This window comes from Cervus elaphus, chromosome 31, assembly GCF_910594005.1.
Source record: "Cervus elaphus chromosome 31, mCerEla1.1, whole genome shotgun sequence".
Classification (NCBI taxonomy): domain Eukaryota; kingdom Metazoa; phylum Chordata; class Mammalia; order Artiodactyla; family Cervidae; genus Cervus; species Cervus elaphus.
In genome coordinates this window covers 43,521,383-43,543,230 of record NC_057845.1, presented here as the reverse complement: position 1 = coordinate 43,543,230, position 21,848 = coordinate 43,521,383, and the positions used below count along the sequence as shown (strand labels likewise).

The following is a 21,848-nucleotide window of genomic DNA, read 5'->3' as shown; positions in this document are numbered from 1 at the left end:
CAGCTGAAGCAGAAAACAGAGCAAAGGAAAATCTCCTGTAACTCTAACACCTGGAGACTATTTCCTCTCCCACCTTTTTAATTTTTTTTTAAATATAGCTGAGATAATTCCGTATCTGCAATTATATATCCTATTTTACTCACTGGTTGCATTTTCCCATTTCACTGAATAATCTGCATAAACATAAATTCTAATGTTTACAAAAGGAAGCACTGCCTTTCAAAACCTAAATTATTAAATATACCAAACACTACAGAAACATGGGCTTCCCTGGTGGTTCAGACGGTGAAGAATCTGCCCACAGTGAAGGGAGACGCAGGCTCAATCCCTGGGTCAGAAAGATCCCCTGGAGAAGGAAATGGCAACACACTCCAGTATTCTTGCCTGGGAAATCGCAAGGACAGAGGAGCCTGGCAGGCTACAGTCCATGGGGTCTCAAGGTGTCAGACACTAAAACTTTCCACTTGCACAGAAACACACACTTTAGCAAGCTGCTCTATTTTATACATTTTCTAAATGTGGAATGCACGTAACATTATAAAGTCCTCTGCAACTAAGACAGCTGAAAACCAAAATCCTAAAACATTGTTCTGAAGTGATCACATTCTACCTGTTTCAGTTTACAGTTACCTTCCAGACTTTAGCCCTCAGACCAGCAGGCAGCGGCCTCCCTTGAATTATATTTCTCAAAGTTTCAAGATCACAGCCTCCTGCTTCCAGAGCTTCTTCGAGATCTTTTTCCCTGAAAAACAAGTCCTCTTTATTAAGACAAATTTTTGTTTTTTTTCCTTCCTCAGTATTTCCTCAATAAATATGGCCTATTAAAGGTTAGCCTGCAATGCAGGAGATGCAGGTTCGATCCCTGGGCTGGGAAGGTCCCCTGGAGAAGGAAATGGCATCCCACTCCAGTATTTTTGCCTGGAGAATCCCATGGACAGAGGAGACTGGGGGCTACCTTCCAGTGTTGCAAAGAGTTGGACATGACTGAGCGACAGTACATACCAAGAAAAAAAGGTTCTCAGGAGCCAAAATGTAGTATCAAAGCATATACTGCATTTTGTTTTCTTGAAAGGAAATCTCAGGTTTCAAATGGTCAATCTACTCTTATTTTACACTTAGTTCAAGCAAGCTTAGTTATCTGTTTTCTAAGATTAAAGAAATTTTAAAAGAGTAAACAGGACAAACAGTATTAAGAATGAATAGTAATAGTAATATTCACAGTAGTGATAATGACCAATACCTTCTGTAGGACTACCCTTGTGCCAGGCACTGTTCCAAACATTTCGCGCGTGTGTGTCTGCGTGTGCGTGTGTGTGTGTGTGTGTGTGTGTTATAATTCCTGCAATAACCCTATTAAGTAGGTTATATTCTGTAAACTGGTCCCAGTTTACAGATGCAAAAACTGAGGTGAAGGGAGGTTGTGTAGCTTATAGTCAAACATCCAGTAATAGCAGAGCCAGGATACAAATTTTAACAGCCTAGTTCTAGAATTTATGCTCTTAACATTATGCTCAGATAGAGGCAGGAAGGAGAAGCCATAAAACTGAGCCAAGAATTCAAGGTATTGAAATACTAGTACAAAACTATATAGATATCATGCCAAGAACAGTGCCTGGCTTATAGTGAACAGTCAATAAATGTTAGAGGAACAAAAAAATACTCTAATGGCATCCCTGTATTGATTACATATGAAAGCAAACTAATCCCACATCAAGTACATTATCAAGTAAATCATCAAGCAGTTACTATGTTTAAAGAGAAAGTTCAGTTCAGTTCAGTCGCTCATCCTGTCCGACTCTTTGCGGCCCCATGAACTGCAGCACGCCAGGCCTCCCTGTCCATCACCAACTCCCAGAGTCCACCCAAACCCATGTCCATTGAGTCGGTGAGGCCATCCAACCATCTCATCCTCTGTCATCCCCTTTTCCTCCTGCCCTCAATCTTTCCCAGCATCAGGGTCTTTTCAAATGAGTCAGCTCTTCACATCAGGTGGCCCAAGTACTGGAGTTTCAGCTTCAACATCAGTCCTTCCAATAAATACCCAGGACTGATATCCTTTAGGATGGACTAGTTGGATCTCCTTGCAGTCCAAGGGACTCTCAAGAGTCTTCTCCAGCACCACAGTTCAAAAGCATCAATTCTTCGGTGCTCAGCTTTCTTTATAGTCCAACTCTCACATCCATACATGACCACTGGTAAAACCATAGCCTTGACTAGACGGACCTTTGTTGACAAAGTAATGTCTCTGCTCTTTAATATGCTGTCTAGGTTGGTCCTAACTTTCCTTCCAAGGAGTAAATGTCTATTAATTTCATGGCTGCAATCACCATCTGCAGTGATTTTTGAGCCCCAAAAAATTAAGTCTGACACTGTTTCTACTGTTTCCCCATCTATTTGCCATGAAGTAATAGGACCGGATGCCATGATCTTAGTTTTCTGAATGTTGAGCTTTAAGCCAACTTTTTCACTCTCCTCTTTCACTTTCATCAAGAGGCTTTTTAGTTCCTCTTCACTTTCTGCCATAAGGGTGGTGTTATCTGCATATCTGAGGCTATTGATATTTCTCCCAGCAATCTTGATTCCAGCTTGTGCTTCTTCCAGCCCAGCGTTTCTCATGATGTACTCTGTATATGAGTTAAATAAGCAGGGTGATGATATACAGCCTTGACGTACTCCTTTTCCTATTTGGAACCAGTCTGTTGTTTCATGTCCAGCTCTAACTGTTGCTTAAGGAGAAAAGCACGAAATAAATTTTATTTTCATTTATATGTGGTCAAAATTTGTAAAATTATTTGTAAGTTGAAATAATGACTTAAAAACCTTCACAAGGGTAGGGATTATTTTTTATCTGGGAAATAGCTACTTAAAATAGCTAATTCCCTCAGAGTTCTCAAAAGCTATGGTTCCAGTCATTATTTATAATTTTAGTATACAATGCATAAGAAATGTGTAAATAAAAATCCCTAAGCCAGGCAATTTCTAAAATTCTTTGGAGCAGGCTAAAAGGCAAAGCATTCCACTAGGATCAGGAAACCAGGATTTTGTCACATGTTTCTGGTTCTTGAAGAAAATAAATTACACCCATTACATATTCTCTCAGTAAGATAACATAAATCTCCTCTATTCATAGGATTCCAAGAATATTAGTTTAAATATATAACTTTCCTAAAGTGCTGTCCCATTAATGGAAAGGAATTAAATGAAAATGTAATCACTTGGGATCATATCTGACAGATAATCTGGGATCAAATTGGAAAGATTTTAACAAAGCTACTACAAATTCGTATGTTTAAGAACGTAACTAGTAACCACACAAGAAACATTTCATTCTTTTGCTATTTGGTCACCAAAGTGTTGCACCAGAAAATGAAAGAAAGAGACTTCAGTCTACAGTTGAGAAATAGTTAAGGTCTATAACTGATACAGACTGGGCTTCATCTATTTTGTTTGGCCAAAGTGTACGAGACAACCCATCAGAATCTGAAGGACCGCTTGTAAATATTAAACAGAGAAAATTTAGTGGCATCTTTGATGGATAAATACAATTAATTTTAAATGATTAAATGTGTAAGTGAGCTGAAAATACCATTTAATGAGATGAAATTATTTTTATCAAATTAATGAAGAACTAAAATTTTTTTCATTTTTCAGTGCTAAATCTTTGGTTTCTTTTTAAACTTTGCCAAATTCCCTACTACTGCAGACAACAAAGTCAGTACTTTGGGGCAAAATGTCCAATCCTCAATATACTTGATGATAATAATAATGCACAAGCACCTCTCTGTTGATACAGCCGCTAGTGGATTCTCTGATGCTGTCCCCAGGGAACCACAAATGTGGTTTCCTGGAGCACAACACCATAAGCAAGAAACCAGAAAATGCTCCACTGTAAGTAGTCACAGGCACTTCTCACAAACTAAATAATTAAAAGTAATGTTATCTTCTGAACAAGGAGTTCAAAGGCTCAGTTATCAGAACTTCCAACATTACAAATGTGCTTATAAATGTAATAAAAAAGCTGAAACCAGTGAAGCTAAATAATTCATGTAAGAGTCAATTTCCTATCAAGAGACAGTATTTAGCTCTCAGAATTTTCCTTCCCCCAGAGCAAGTTTCTTCTCGTTTTTGAACAAGCAATACGTATCATTCAAATAAAAAACGCATGTCTGGTGGAGTATGACTGAGTGGGCTGTGCTTTTTAAAGCCTTCTTTGATTATGGTGGCTTCCCACTATCCTTATAAGCTAAACGTTGACAGAAATGTCCTAGACAGTCTGACAGGCCTTAACAATAGACAAGAACAGGCCATGTTTAATTGTCTTAGTAAATATAAAAAACAATTGTCGTCTTTGCTCAGAAGGTCTAAGATAAAACAAATCCAAACATTTGGGGTTGCAAAGCAGCAGGAATGTATGTCTTCCTGCCTCTGTGACCCTGAAACTATAACATTTGTTTGCATAATAGTTTAGAGCTTCCCAGATGGCGCTTGTGGTAAAGAACCCCCTGCCAATGCAGGAGACAGAGGAGACATGGATTCCACTCCTGGGTCGGGAAGGTCCCTTGGAGGAGGGTATGGCAACCCACTCCAGTATACTGTCGATGATCTATCAATGATATATTTTTGAAATTTAAATAAAATCTAACAAAATTTCTCCAGAGTTGACGTTCTGTAGCAAAATCACCCAATCTAATAAGCATTGTAACCCAAGCTGCTTTAGAATTATAGAAAGGCAAACAGTATATGATAAACTTTGAAGGAAGTTAAAAGCTGTAAAAATACTTGGTTCTATTTTTGAGCATGGAAGAAAATTAATTTTGGTGAAGGGGTGTCCTCCCCATGTCCTCCTTCCTGTGTAAGGAGTTAGAAGTAGAGGGTGGAAGGTGGCACAGATTTGTTAGAAGAATTTTCATGTGGCTTCATCAGTATTAATTCCATGGCCTAACACTTCAAGCACATTCTTAACGCCCTGAAGTTCACTCCTTCGCCTTTCTAACACATTCAGAAAGCTGCAAACTCCTAACACTGGGTTATTCTGACCAGCTCTGCTTTCTCTGTTCCCATACTTTGCTCTAGGAGGACTTCATCTGGAAACAGAGACAACTTTATGATGCTATCCTAGATTCAGCACCATTTATTTCTTTTAGGCATCAATCTACCTGAAAATCTCCTATCCACCACTTTCTTCAGACTCCCCCACCCAGTCACTTTACTCCAGGTGACATTATTTCTGATTCCAAAGAGAAAATACAGGCCAGCAGGCTTCTCTTCCCTTTGATCTCAGCCACTCTCCAAAATAAAAATAAGTAACTGATCTTTATCCCAGACATCATTTCCTTCTTTTCTATATGCATAGATGTCTAGGGATTCTTTCTCCAGTCTAACACTGATAACTTCACTTACCTCCCTGACCCACCACGCCCGACCCACCCTGACTCCTCTGGAGCCATGGGCCACCAGTTATCCCCTCTCTTCTATCTTCCACTTTCTCTTTTGCCATTGCTCTTTCCTCTGAGCCAAAATGCTCAAGGATTGCTATCAGAAACAGCATCAATAACAAGCACAAAAACTCCTCCAAACTTTCCTCTCCTTCCACACTCCTGGCTGTTCCTTTCCCAGCAAAGCTTTTTGAAAGTGTTCTTGACATGTCACCACTTCTCCCTCATCTTCCACTCACCTCCTCCTCTTACACACCCAATCATTCTTCCTTCTGTAATGCCCACAACTCCAGGGGGACCACTCTCCCTATGCTACTTCGAATGATCAAATCTTTACCTTGATTTGACCTTCCCAACACATCGGACTACTTTTCTTTCTCCAAAAAAAAAAAAAGATACACAACTACCCAATAAGCACCCGAAAGGCACACATCATCATCAGCCATTCAAGTGTCAAGGGTGTCAAGTGAAGTTGCTCAGTCGTGTCCGACTCTTTGCGACCCCATGAGCTGTAGCCTAGCAGGATCCTAGGTCCATGGAATTTTCCAAGCAAGAATACTGGAGTGGGTTGCCATTTCCTTCTCCAGGGCATCTTCCTGACCCAGGGATCGAACCCGGTCTCCTGCATTGCAGGCAGAGGCTTTACCCTCTAACCCACCAGGGAAGCGTTAGCCATTAGGGAAACTCAAATCAAAACCACAATGAGGGACTTCCTTGGTGGTCCAGTGGTTAAGAACTCATCTGCCAGTGCAGAAGATACGGGTCAGTCCCTGGTCTGGCAAGATCCCGCATGCCCTGGAGCAACCAACCCAGTGCTCTAGAACCCAGAAGTCACAACTACTGACCCTGTGCACGCTAGTGCCACGGTCTGCAGCAAGAGACGCGACCACAATCAGAAGCCCACACACCACACAGCTACAGAGAAGCCCCAGCAAGGAAATGAAGATCCAGCACAGCCAATAATAAACAAATTAAAAAAATGTTTTTTAATCCACAGTGAAAACAACAACAACAACAAAAAAACAACCCACAATGAGACACCACTTCACACTCATAAGGACGGCTAGTATCAAAAGGTCCTAATGGAAACTGGAAGCATCATACATTGCTGGTAGCAATGTAAAATGGTACAGCTATTTGTGAAACTGGTTTGACAGATCCTCAAAATGTTAAACATACATTTTTAACGTGTTGATACAGCCACTATTAGATTCTTTGATGCGGCCCCCAAGGGAACCACAAATGTGGTTTCCAGGAGCACAACCGTAAGCAAGAAACCAGAAAATGCTCACGTAAGTAGTCAGAGGCACTTCTCACAAACTAAATAGTTAAAAGTATGACCCTCCCATAATTAAAAATATGACCCAGCAGTTCTACTCCTAGGTTTGCAGTATACCAAAGAGAATACAAAACATACACCAAAAACTCGTACATAAGTCACAACAAGATACTACATAACAGATTCGTTAGAATAGCTAATGTCCAAAAAAGGGGAGGAGGGCAAGAATATGGAGAAATTAGAATTCTTGTGCACTGCTAGTGGAAATGACGCAAAATGGTGCAGTCAACTGTGGAAAAGTTTGGCGGTTCTTTAAAAAGTTACACAGAATTACCATATAATGTAGCAATTCCACTTCAGGGGGATATACCCAAAAGAAATGAAAGCAAGAGCTAAAACAGGTATTTGTACATCCATGTTCACAGAAATATTATTCACAAAACAGCCAAAAAGTGGGAACAACCCAAATAATCATCAATGTATGAATGGATGAGTAAAATGTGATATATATAGACAATGAAATCAGTCTTAAAAAGGAAGGAAATTCTGACACATGCTACAACATGAATGAACTCTGAAGACAAATGCTAAGGGGGTGGGGGGGCAGAAGTCACAAAAGGGCAAACAGTGTATGATTCCACTCACATAAGGTACCGAAAAAAGGGAAATTCAAAGAGACAGAAAGTAGAACAGAGGGTACCAGAGGCTGGAGGTAGGAGGCAATGGGGAACTATTGCTTATTAGGTAGAGAGTTCTTGTTTGGGATGATGAAAAATTCAGGAAATGGACAGTGGTGATGGCTGCACAACACTGTAAACGTACTTAATGTCACTTGACTGCACCTGCTAAAATGGTAAATTTTATGTTATGTATGTTTTACCACATTAAAAAAGGCAACAACAAAAAGCTTTTAAAGAATATCTGCAATTAGTTCTATGTGTTGTTCATAATAGCCAAAAAGCAGAAGCTAATTTGTAACCTAATTTGTATGTATTATTCATAAAAGCCAAAAAGTAGAGGCATCACCATCTGATGAATAAATGTGCACGCATACACTGGAACACTAAGCAGTAAAAAGGAATGGAGTGCTGACCACACGCAATGCATGCACGAGCCTTGCGGACTATGCTCAGTGAGAGGAAACAGACGCAGAGGCCACAAGTGGTAAGGCTCCATTTACATGAGACGCCTGAAACAGGCAGGCGTGTACACACAGAAGGTTCATCATCAGGGCCTGAAGTGACAGGGGGATAAGAGAAAACAGACACAGAGGCCACAAGTGGTAAGGCTCCATTTACATGAGATGCCTGAGATAGGCAGGTGTGTACACACAGAAGGTTCATCATCAGGGCCTGGAGTGACAGGGGGATAAGAGAAAACAGACACAGAGGCCACAAGTGGTAAGGCTCCATTTACATGAGATGCCTGAGATAGGCAGGTGTGTACACACAGAAGGTTCATCATCAGGGCCTGAAGTGACAGGGGGCTAAGAGAAAACAGACACAGAGGCCACAAGTGGTAAGGCTCCATTTACATGAGACGCCTGAGACAGGCAGGTGTGTACACACAGAAGGTTCATCATCAGGGCCTGAAGTGACAGGCGGATAAGAGAAAACAGACACAGAGGCCACAAGTGGTAAGGCTCCATTTACATGAGATGCCTGAGACAGGCAGGTGTGTACACACAGAAGGTTGATCATCAGGGCCTGGAGTGACAGGGGGATAAGAGAAAACAGACGCAGAGGCCACAAGTGGTAAGGCTCCATTTACATGAGATGCCTGAGACAGGCAGGTGTGTACACACAGAAGGTTCATCACCAGGGCCTGAAGTGACAGGGGGATAAGAGAAAACAGACGCAGAGGCCACAAGTGGTAAGGCTCCATTTACATGAGATGCCTGAGATAGGCAGGCGTGTACACACAGAAGGTTCATCATCAGGGCCTGGAGTGACAGGGGGATAAGAGGAAACAGACACAGAGGCCACAAGTGGTAAGGCTCCATTTACATGAGATGCCTGAGACAGGCAGGTGTGTACACACAGAAGGTTCATCATCAGGGCCTGGAGTGACAGGGGGATAAGAGGAAACAGACGCAGAGGCCACAAGTGGTAAGGCTCCATTTACATGAGATGCCTGAGACAGGCAGGCGTGTACACACGGAAGGTTCATCATCAGGGCCTGGAGTGACAGGGGGATAAGAGGGAACAGACACAGAGGCCACAAGTGGTAAGGTTCCATTTACATGAGATGCCTGAGACAGGCAGGTGTGTACACACAGAAGGTTCATCATCAGGGCCTGGAGTGACAGGGGGATAAGAGGGAACAGACACAGAGGCCACAAGTGGTAAGGCTCCATTTACATGAGATGCCTGAGACAGGCAGGCGTGTACACACGGAAGGTTCATCATCAGGGCCTGGAGTGACAGGGGGATAAGAGGAAACAGACACAGAGGCCACAAGTGGTAAGGTTCCATTTACATGAGATGCCTGAGACAGGCAGGTGTGTACACACAGAAGGTTCATCATCAGGGCCTGGAGTGACAGGGGGATAAGAGGGAACAGACACAGAGGCCACAAGTGGTAAGACTCCATTTACATGAGACGCCTGAGACAGGCAGGCGTGTACACACAGAAGGTTCATCATCAGGGCCTGGAGTGGCAGGGGGAAAAGAGAAAACAGACACAGAGGCCACAAGTGGAAAGGCTCCATTTACATGAGATGCCTGAGACAGGCAGGTGTGTACACACAGAAGGTTCATCACCAGGGCCTGAAGTGACAGGGGGATAAGAGAAAACAGACGCAGAGGCCACAAGTGGAAAGGCTCCATTTACATGAGATGCCTGAGATAGGCAGGCGTGTACACACAGAAGGTTCATCATCAGGGCCTGGAGTGACAGGGGGATAAGAGGAAACATAAGGCTCCATTTACATGAGACGCCTGAGATAGGCAGGCGTGTACACACAGAAGGTTCATCATCAGGGCCTGAAGTGACAGTTGGATAAGAGAAAACAGACACAGAGGCCACAAGTGGTAAGGTTCCATTTACACAAGATGCCTGAGATAGGCAGGTGTGTACACACAGAAGGTTCATCATCAGGGCCTGAAGTGACAGGGGGATAAGAGGAAACAGACACAGAGGCCACAAGTGGTAAGGTTCCATTTACATGAGATGCCTGAGATAGGCAGGTGTGTACACACAGAAGGTTCATCATCAGGGCCTGAAGTGACAGGGGAGTAAGAGGGATACTAATGGGTACGGGGTTTCTTTGGGGTTAATGAAAATACTCTAAACTTAGATCATGGGTGACGACTGCCCAACTCTGGAAATATACTAAAACCACTGAACTGTACACTGGAAACATGTATTTCATGATTCATAAATTACATCTCATTAAAAACGTAACAAAAGAGTAACAGAAAAGGTTTAGAGACTCTTTAATTTAGGGCTTTAAGAGGAAGCTTGTGTGTCTTCATTTACCATTTCAATGACAGGAGCACATCACCATGAAGGGTCCAAACCACATACCTTAGGGTTGCTGAGGGAAAGAGTTTGCCTTGCCTCTTTAACTTCTCAAATTGATACTACTTGTTAAATAACTACCAGTGTGGGAAAGAAACACACACCCAAACAGCTGCCATAAGAACCAGGAATATAACGGCTTAGAGACAGTGTGGTACAGAGAAAATTGTACAAAGTTTAAAGTCAGAAAACGTGACATCAGATTCCACACACCTTTAACAGCTGTGTGACCTAAGATACAAACTCAGTTTCTTCTATAAAACGGTGTAGAATCAGATACCATGTAATCAAAAGAGGTGGAGAGAATTTATACAGCACATGAATTATCATCTTTTCTACTAGAATGTCACTCCCACTCTCTGCTTTCTATTTCATCTTAATAACTACACCTTACCTGACTCTCTCTTTTCCAACTTTCTTGCTCAGTCTTGTACAAGACGCCAAAGGCAGAGAAGATTCACTGTTTCCCCAAAAAGAAGAGTGTCAGACAGTGAGTCGCAGCTCACATGAACCACTGCTGGGAACATGTGTCACAACTCAGGAGGCACAAAGGAAACAATAGTAAAATGTGGAAAAAACTAAAATTAGAGGAGAAGAGCAAGCATGAGTGTAGGAATACTAAGTCACTCTTCATTTAGTCAAGATTAAATCTTCAAAGACAAAATAAGCATTCAAGAAACGTGGGTTTTGTTTTTTTCTATAGATAACATACATATGAAGTAGCTCTAGAATTAGGCAATCATTCCCAGCAACTTATCACACAGCCTGTATGATTTCCTATGGCCTATTCAATTTCAGAATAGACTCTGTCACCCAAGCTTACTGAGATAAGTTGCTAAAACACTTAAAGTAGAATACTTTCTAGGTTGGAAACCAGTTGTCTTAATTCTCAGTCTATCAAGTAAATAATGTCAGCTTTATTAGCTTTCAAAATTCTTTAAAATCTAACCCTTTTCTATTATTATTTTAAAAATCAAAGATTATAGTAGTTCAAAAAAAACCACTTAGGACCTAGAATGTATATAGTCACCTAAGCTTAAATGCAGAGTACAGAGAAACTACAGAAAACCCAAATGACAAATTTTAAAAATAAAGTAGTTTTGTGTCCAAAGTGGTCAAGCTCTAAGATACATTATTATTTGATTAAAATAAAAAGACAAAAACTGCATTACTAGGGAAATCAATAAAAGCCAACACTTGCTGTGTAGACACCTTAAGTATGTTATTTCTACTGCACAGGGTATCGTCCAAACCTCTGACTGCCGGCAGGACTACAGTCGTCCCTTGGTGTGTTTAGAATGGAAGCCTCTATGAGCACAGGTGAAGCAATGTGAGGCCAGCTTCTCCATGCATACATGGCACAAGCTTCTGATCAGTTATTTAAAACTAAAGAAACAGCCAGCTAACTAGTTGGGAGCATCAGCAAACTGTGTAACAGCGACAAGCTGCACACGCTGAGTTGCGGCTGCAAGACTGAACTTGAGCCATCGCACTCCTGGCTGCTTTCTAATGCCCAGGTCATGAGACACCAGCACCAAAGCTCCGTCTGAACTTATTCTGCGTGACATTTGTTAGAAGTGAAAATGAGAGAGCTTTGTTACAGATTCAACTGTACAGTAGATATGGATGGAGTTGACCATAATATGTAATATGCAACATGTTTTTAACTACCAGTCCCAAACGACCAAAGCATTCCCAGAACAAACGGTATGACAACACGTTTGGAAATGGCCATGACACCTCACAGTCCATGACAGCAAAATGTGTTAATTGTGAAATCTTGAATTTATCTGGATTCTTGTCAGAGTCAGCCACACTTGTTACAGTATTTTAAAAAACGTATATTTGTTAAAATATACAGATGGGAAAAACACCACTCCACCAGCTTGAAAGAAGAAACAGTGAAGCTATTATCAGGATCAGATCTACCAAAGCAGTTTCAGGAGATTCCCCTATAAAAGACTGTAATCCTCTGCAGAATTTAACTAGGAGCAGGCTTCCCTGGTAGCTCAGATGGTAATGCGTCTGTCTACAATGCAGGAGACCTGGGTTCCATCCCTGGGTTGGGAAGATCCCCTGGAGAAGGAAATGGCAACCCACTCCAGTATTCTTGCCTGGAAAATCCCATGGACTGAGGATCCTGGTAGGCTACATACAGTCCATGGGGCTGCAAAGAGTCAGACACTTCACTCACTCACTCACTCTGCCAAATAAAGAAAGTACTAAATCTAGTCCTACCTGTTTGAGAGGGCAAGCATACATGATAGCTGCAATATTTCAGCACTGTGTTGCTCTGTAAACTACTAAAATTAACTACAGTACAAATGGACCAGATGCTTTAAATTTTCATACACTTATTTTTGACCCATAATCCATGTAGATCAAATTGCACCAATGGTGTACCAATGGTGCCCCTTCCTCTGCTAAGAATAAACCCAGGAATTTTTGTGCAAGCATTAAAAGAAAAAAGTGCAATGCGTTTACTGTAAGACTTGGCTCACAAAAAGGAGGACTCTCTCTCCACTACTGAGAAGTTAACTTTAGAGAGTGTTCTAAATCCTTTTCCTCTTCTATGCTTCCTCAAAGCAAAACGTCCCCAACACTCTGCTCTTTTCTATACACATAAGGTGATTTTCTAGCACATTTAGTGCACAAGGAAATGCATCACAGTCTCTCCCCAGCCCAACAACCAAAGCACTAGTTTATCTGGAAACTGAAAATAGTGTACCTCTTTTGCCTCAGAGAAAGAACGGGAAGAAAACAGCACTTTACCTGTTTCTCCTACAAATTTCCACTTTACTCAAACCGGAATGAGAGAAGGACACAAGTGTCCCGTTGTTCACTGCAGCACTGTTTACAATAATTAGAACATGGAAGCAACCTAGATGTCCATCAACAGATGAATGGATAAAGAAGCTGTGGTACCTATACACAATAGAATATTACTCAGCCATGAAAAGGGACACATGTGACTCAATTCTAACGAGGTGGATGAACCTAGAGCCTATCATACAGAGTGAAGTAAGTCACAAAAAGATAAATATCGTACACTAATGCATATATACAGAACCTAGAAAAACGATACTGAGTAATTTATTTGCAGGGCAGCAACGGAGAAACAGACGTGGAGAACAGACTTATGGACGTGGGGAGAGGGGAGGAGAGGGCGTGTATGTGAGGTGAGCAGCAGGTGAGGGTGAGATGTATGGAGAGAGGAACACGGAAACTTAATTACATTACCACATGTAATTACATTACCACATGTAAAATAGACAGCCAACGGGAATTTGCTGTCTGGCTCAGGAAACCCAACAGGGGTTCCAGGTCAACCTAGAGGGGCAGGATGGGGAGGGAGATGGGAGGCGGTTCAGAAGGGAGGGGACATACGTGTACCAATGGGTGACTCACGCTGAGGTCTGACAGAAAACAACAACATTCTGTAAAGCAGTTCTCCTTCAATTAAAAAATAAATAAAAAGAAAAAAAAAACTGGAATGAGAAAAGAAACACCACCGATATTCCTTTTCATGAAACCACTATTTTGGAAGATAAAGGAACAGTTACTGCAAACGAGGTGACAATATTTTACAACATTTAGGCAGCTCTTCCCAAAGATATTTTACAAACGGAGATCAGAGATGGGCAAAGAAACACATAATGGATTTCTTTTTTTAAACCTGAATTCCATCTATCAGTGATAACTTATTCAATAAAAAAGGAACTCAATTTATTTTCATGTCAGTGGTTAGATCTAAATGGAATCCACAAAATAAGTTCAAGAATGTTTGGTATTCAACTGCTCATAAGATGAATACATCCTTCTATGTGTCACTTTTATGCCTCAAAACAGAGACTGGAAACTAATTAAAGGAGGATAGTGACCATAAGGAAGCTATTTTAAAAGCAAGTTTCTTATTTCCCTAACATCATTGAATATAAACAACAAAAAAATTACTGAGGTGATAGTAATTAAAACTATATAATTATTTATATGTTCTAATTAAATATCACTACTGAGTTCTCACAGACTAAATAAGTAAATAAACAATAATTTTATTTCCAAATGACATAGATACAAATATATTACTTATATATGCACATATACTTAATATATAATTACACACATACATTTAAATATATAAAATATTAGATATATAATCTAGATATTTGTAACAACAGTATCTCAAGACAAAAAAACTAATCTATTTAAGTGATTTTTGGCAAGAGGCATGAGAACAGATTATGAAAACCAAAGAGATAGGAAGTGATAGTATATAACACTCTGTATCACATCCCACCACAACAATCATGAATTATCCCTTCTTGTGGATGCAAGAAAGACAATGTGGCACACAGCCTATGCATATCCTTACAGCCTTATAGGTTCCACAGATAATACACACATGTGATCAACAGAGCACATCTTTAAATACTGTATGTTCAAAACACATGGGTGATTGAATATAAGATTAGCATATTTCTAACTGGGTTCTCTCTAGCTGTCTGTTAAAGTATCTGTGAACTATACACGGTATATGCAATCAACTTGAGAAAGAAAGGGCTTACAGAGCCATGAGTTTAAGTCCCAGATTTTCCACTAACTGGGTCTACTGTCTAAACTCCCTATCCCTATCTTCTCATCCCTAACAACGAAAGGACAGTAACTCATAATTTCCCTTTCTCATAGAATTGTTCTAAGAGCCAAAATGAGATAGTATATATAAGCATTATACAAAGGGTAAAGTTCTATGCAAACATATTTTCTTACATGTTTCCTTCTTACTAAAATCATTAAATATCACCACAGCAACTAGCTTTATGTAACAACTGCTTTAAAGTAAGGAACGCACACATTACAGCATCGGTTTGGAATGAAAACTCCAACAAAATGCTGTGTCAGCTTAAAGACGAGAAAAAACTCCTTCAATCTTCAAGAAGAAGGAAGATGTGAAACAAATTATTTAATTAGTCATCCTTTTCTCAACTCAGGTGAAAAAGGTGAGACAGACCCTTAAAAATAAATATACATTAAATTTCAGGAAATAGGTTTTCTTCTAATTGGCTCTTACTGCTCTTGCATTCCCAACAAACAACAATTTGCTCTTATGAACTTAATATATGGGGCTGATTTGTTTTCTGTATGTAATTCTCAATATCTAAGTAAGTCACTGCAAGCACTGCCCCTTTCCAAGTTGTATAATCCTATTCTACTCTGCTAGAGTATGTAATTTTCAATATCACATGTACTTAGTTATCTTCAAAAGATATCTTTAAGTATTATTCCCAGGGATAAAATGATGAAAAAATTGAAGTGCCAAAGCAAATCAGAACAATGCACCATTCTGGTTTTAAATGTTTCCATTTTTTTTTAAACACTACAGAGCAGCTTGAATATAACCAGTATTTAGTTAATGTTAGCTGAATTAATTAAGAATGCTTTGCTAACCTCTGTTTTGCTTTTTAATTAATGGTGTGGGAGGATTGGACTGCCTTTGATTTATATCAAGTAGAATCCACATTTCACCATAAGCAGCAGAAATGACTTGCCAGGCATACTTTATCAATTCTGCTCAGAAGACACCTACTCATGAGTTGGCTGTATATCGGAGCACACTTCATTAGTGCAGAACTACGTGAATTGCCTCACTGTACTTAGATAGGAATGCATCTGTACTCCTAGCAGTGAGTACAAATACATGGAAATAAATTAACTGCATACATTTCTTTAGCATGCAAAAACCAATTACTAACTCTTACCTGTGGATATTAAAACATCCACAGGAACAAGTGAATTCTTATTTAGGAATTGCCTCCAAAATCAGTAAAACCTGAATTATAACAGCATTCATATAAATAGCATAAACAGAGTAAGTCTTCATAATTTCTAACTTCTGTCTGCCCTCACAAAAGCAAACAGTTGTCAACTTAAAAACTCCTAATTCAAACCAATACTGTTCACTTTCTCTTCATTTTATGTAAGATAATATCTAGTCTTCCCAGAACTTCACGCTATCAATATTCTAAGCAACAGGGTTCATTCTCTTTCATATTAAATGTATTTCTTTATTGATTATATCATTCTGAAATTGCTACCACTTAATCCCTGAGTGATCATTTAAATCTCTATTTTGATGCTTATGAAATGGAAAGCACTGAGAATACTATTTACAAAGCGCACAAAACTTCAAAAAAGACCTCATTATTCTCAACAATTCTTATTCACATCTCACATGAACAACAACAGAAGCCTCTTTATGAAACTGATAGTTCTACAATTTTAACAAAAGTTTAGCAACAATTTAAGAAAAGCTGTACAAAAAATTTTACTTAGCAAACTCAAAATATCAACAGTTGTTGCACACTGTGTTCACCAAAAAAAATCTTTTAATCAAGACTTTAGATTTTAAGGAATTATTTCAGAAAGAAAGCCTCAGAAAATGAAAGCCACAATCGCAAACCTGGTTTCTTCAATACCCAGAAGAATGACCAAACACTGAACTACAATAATTTAACACTTCTTTTATTTTCAAATCTGTAGCTTATATTATTTAATTAAATTTAAGTCATTTCAAACTGTAAACAATTTTCAAGGATTTCTCCATGCTCTCTGAGTTTACGTGGCTGTAATTTCAGAAAGTTTGAGAGCTGAGGCAGTTTCTGATAACCCTAGATTTCCATAAAAAAATGAGTATTACACCAGCAAACAATAACACAGCTTACAAAACACTGGAGTCAGAAAATTTATATGAAATGATATCTTGGTATATTACTGCACATGATTTTACAAAACTCTGTATCTTCAGACAATAGACATTTGCGCCACCTGCCAACAGCACTGCCCTTGAGAAGTTCTCAATCTAAAGAACAGTAACAGGACTTCCCTGGTTTTGTCGTGGCTAAGAACCCACCTGCCAGTGCAGGGGACATGGGTTCCGGCCCTGGTCCAAGATGTCACATGACACAGAGCAACTAAGCCTGAGAACCCCCAAGCACCGAGCGCCCGTGCTCCGAGGCAGGAGAAGTCACTGCGATGAGAAGCCCAGGCGTCAAAACAAAGAGTGGTGCCCGCTTGCCACAACTGGACAAAGTTCTCCCAAAGCAACGACAAAGAAATAAATAAAATACAGAACAGTGGTAAGACATGTAATCAGATTAAAACTAAAGGATAATTATGTAATATGTACAGTATAACATGTTAGATGATACAAAATAACATAGTAAAGAGAGAAAAATATTTCCCTGACCAACTCATTGAAGATATACATCACCTCAAACTATGAACCAGAAATGCCATCACCCAGTAGCTGGTCAGTCAGAAATATGGAATTCAGGTCCCAAGCAAATCTACTGAATCAGAATCTGAATTTTAACAAGCTCTCCAGGTAATCCCAGTGCACATTTAAATTCTGAAAAGCACTGATCCAGAACATAACTAAAAACCAGTAAATAAGTAAAAGTGACATCTTGTACTTGTAAGTTCTTCAGGCCCCATCCTGAGCCTCTTTACAAATGAACAGATAATTTAACAAGTTCAGCTACCGAGTTTCACAGCCCAGGATCAAACAGGGAGACACCACTGACAGCAAAGAATACAAGAAAAACTATGAAAGGCAAACTCAGAGAGGGATGGCTACAGGGGGCCATTCAAACAGCAACAGTCTACCCTTTCTGTCTAGATAGGCCTTAAAGAATGATGTTCTTAAACCTGCCTCCTCTAACTAGACCACAAATTCCTTAAGGACAGGGACCTAGTTTTATTCTTATACACTCACATTTGTAAACTGAATGACCCTAAATCATTAAGATGAGTTCGGTTACACAATGAGATGTTTAACACATTTCAGAAAATTTTATATCTAAAAAGATTACAGTAAATATGTCACAGCATTTTTTTTTTTAAAGAATAAAGCTGCTCCAGTGTATACAACAAGCACTCTTAAGGACAGAGGCTTTACTGAATTTGTGGCTCCAAATGCAAATGTGTTTTCTGACTCTATTCAAATTCACTTCGAGGGTATCAGTGATTGGAATGAGCAGAGAAAAAGGATAAAGATTAGAAGAGAATGGAGGGAGAATAAAAATCAGAGAACATTCGGGGTTCTTCCACCCATGAAAATGAAAAGAGCAAAAATGGGAAGCTTCACCAAAGAAACAGCAAGGCTGCTGCTGCTGCTGCTAAGTCGCTTCAGTAGTGTCCAACTCCACGCAACCCCACAGACGGTAGCCCACCAGGCTCCCCCATCCCTGGGATTCTCCAGGCAAGAACACTGGAGTGGGTTGCCATTTCCTTCTCCAATGCATGAAAGTGAGAAGCGAAAGTGAAGTCGCTCAACAGCAAGGCTAGAAGATAACAAATGCTACCACCAGCAACCATTCACTCCACGGTCCTTGCCTCTCTGAACCAGACACATGCTCACAATCCTTCTAACCTAGGAACTGCTCAAAGACACCTTATCCCTAGAAATACTTTCCCTCCTGGCCTTCAGTCAGTTGATGACAGACAGTTTACAACAAATTCACTCTTCCGAAACAGCAAACTTTATGACATTCTAGTCATTACTCTCCAAACAAATCATCAGTTTTCTTGCCTATGTCCTTGCTCATGCTATTATTTCATTCAGAGACCTTTCTGCTCTGTTAATCTGACCCTGCACCTTAGCTGCCAGTCACGTGTGGCTATTTAACATTTGAAACATGGCTAGACCGGACTGAGATGTACAGTAAGTGTAAAATACACATCAAATTTTGAAGACCTGGTACAAAAAAGATGTGAAAGTATTGTTTGTTTGTTTTTAACAATGATTACACGTTGAAATGTTTTGGATATATTCAATTAAAGAAGATAATAATTAAAATTATTTTCACCTATTTTTAGTTTTTAACATGGCTACTAGAAAATTTGAAATTACGTATGTGGTTCACATTGCATTTCTATTGGACAGCACTGGTCTAAATCCTACTCATTCTTCAATGGCTAATTCAGACACCCCCACCCCCTTACAGCTTTCCCCAATGACTCCAAGCGGACGTGGTTTCTGTCTCCCAGAACTTTCACAACACTTTTATTAATACGTGCAAAGAACTAGGGCAATTTTATCTTCTTAGAGTGTACCTGTTACAGCTTCCCAACTCCAAGATAAACCAATTGAGAAAAGAAAGTACATCTTGGTAAGTTTTCATCTTACACCTTGCACATCAATAATACATATATTGATGCTAAGGTGATGCCTGATGTCTGCTAAGTGAGAGCTGAATTTTTCAATTACCATTACTATATTATCTATCCCTTTCAACGATTTCCATTTCTTTCAGAGGGATTAAACTCCATGTCTACAAATGTCCTGGATTATTATTATTAGATAAATGGAGTGCTAGTGAGCTATACATATATGATGAACAGGCAAATTCAAAACTATCTAATACCTGTGGTAAATGCACTTAGATCAATTGTAAAAATTCGACAAGCCTCTAAAGATTCCACTTTTTAAATCATGTTATCCCTAAAAGTGTACTATGAAGATCAACTATTTCAAAAATAAGGGATTTTCTCAGAGATTAACAACACTGGGTGACTAAAACCTACCAAAAATTGTCAGAAGTCCTCCCCACAACCCTGACTGTAAATCAGGTAAGCGCGCAAAGGCTTGGGGACACCAAGAGGGGTGTCCTACACCGCATCCAAAGCTCTGAAATCGTGCTGTGAGCAAAGTGGCAGGAAGGAAAAAGATGTGTAAAAGAGACGAAAGGTACAAACTGTAGGAATGAGAAATGAAAACTAGGACTGAAAATGTCTCAGTTGTGTGGGAGGGAGCCATCCCTAGGTGTATCGCTCAACCTCTGAACCCTCAGGCAAAGGCAACCGCAGTCATTTCAAATGGGCTTTTCTTCAAATAGTATTCCAGTGCCTGAGATCAGCCCCGCGAAACTTCCTTCCTAACCAGCCTACTCTGACTCCCCGGGCCAGGGACTCCGGCCAAACCCAGCCCCGAAGCCATCCTTCTCCAGCACATTTCGGAAGCCGGCGGATGAAGCTGGAAGGCCGAACGGAGGCCCGGCACCTGGACGAGACCCCTCTCCCTCCGAGTCTGGCTTCAGCACCTAGGGCAGGACCGAGCTGGCGGAGGGGAACCCGGCAGGCAGAGGGGGCGGGGCAGGGCTCCGGGCTTCGAGCACCGGTCTTCCCGTTCCACGTCGGCGCCTGCCGGGGCCGCGGGGACGGGCAGGGTGGTGACAACGCGGAAAAGAAGGGCAGTGCGAGGCAGCCCGGGGCTTCCACTCACCAGCCTTCGTCGCCCGACGTCGGCAGTGGCAGGACCTCTTCTCCTTCCGCCATTGCTGTTGACGTCCACGTCACTTTGCCGAAAAGTGGACCCAGCGCCGAGACCGACTCATACCCAACGTCGTAAAAGGTCCTCGGAAGTCTGGGACCAAGCTTCTGGAGAGGGAAAGGAAGAGGGAGGAGGCGAGGGATGGGAGGAACGCGACGTCACGACGTCCCGAGGGCGAAAGGCAGCTCGGCGGAGGAGACTTGGAGCGCCGCTGCCCTTCCAAAGACTACACGTCCCAGGATGCCGCGGGCCCTGGGCCGGGCGCAGTGGGCGGGGTTTGGCGACAGCGCGGGTCCCAGTCAGAGGCCCTTGTGAGCGTCCCTTTTTGGCGTCCAGGTAGCGTCTTCTTTGCGTCTTAGCGTCCTGCTTCAAGTCATATTTGACAGTTTTAAATAGTGGAGGGAGGAGTGGAGAGGAAATGTCACAGGGAAGGTGGAGCGGTCAAAAGTGCAAATGGAGGCCACATACTTTATGTCTGAATGCTTTAAAAGTTGTTGTTGTTTAAAGCTAAACAGTAAAGGAGATATGTTCTAGGCTCCCATCCTTATAAACATATTTCATATATAAACATGGAAGTGAAAGTGAAAAGTGGTTCAGTCCTATTCGACTCTTTGCCACCCCATGGACTGCAGCCCACCAGGATCCTCTGTCCATGGAATACTCCAGGCAAGAATACTAGAGCGGGTTGCCATTCCCTTCTCCAGAGGATCTTCTCTACACGGGGATCGAACCCTGGTCTCCTGCATTGCAGGCGGATTCTTTACCGCCTGAGCCACCAAGGCTAGAATGATAAATTTGGACTTGACATTGCATGTTTATAAACATATTTCATTTGTAAACACAGAAAGTCAAGTCCAAATTTAGAATCTAGAACTCTGGAGTTCCAAGCAGAGAGAGCTGCCACGTTTTATATCTTCCCACCCTACTTCCCCTTTACTCCCCGTTGGTGGCCACCTCTGCCTGCACATCCAAGCTCGGTTCCCACCATCACCGTCAAAGCAGGGGCTTTTTGTTCCACTTTGACCATCCATGGGCTTCGGGGTAGGCAGAGGCTCCGGAGGATGGACCTAGGGAAATGCTTCTCCCAACCCTGGACACAGTACTGATGTAGTAGAACCACATGTAACAATACGGATAAATCTGGAAAATATGATGTTAAATGAACAAGAGTAGGTAAAGTATGGTGTCATTTATATTTGATTTTAAAAATAGGCAGCACAATATATTTTTTATTCATAGATACATGTCTGCTTTTTTAAAGAATGTAGCAGAATGATACACAGAA

At 40.9% G+C, this 21,848-nt stretch overlaps 1 protein-coding gene across 2 annotated transcripts in view; it reads right to left on the bottom strand.

Annotated features, from left to right (window-relative positions):
* Positions 1-20,710, bottom strand: part of TBC1D23 (TBC1 domain family member 23) — a 57,391-nt gene extending 36,681 nt beyond the window's left edge. Inside the window, exons 1-2 of one of the 2 annotated variants that reach the window (XM_043892706.1) lie at positions 20,516-20,710; positions 631-742 (exon numbers count right to left, since the gene is read on the bottom strand). In XM_043892706.1, the coding sequence (XP_043748641.1) occupies positions 631-742; positions 20,516-20,568 (165 nt within the window). In that variant the 5' untranslated portion in view covers positions 20,569-20,710. The remainder of the gene's footprint in view (positions 1-630; positions 743-20,515) is intronic. The other variant, XM_043892705.1, reaches the window with a different exon arrangement.
* Positions 20,711-21,848: the final 1,138 nt, after the last annotated feature.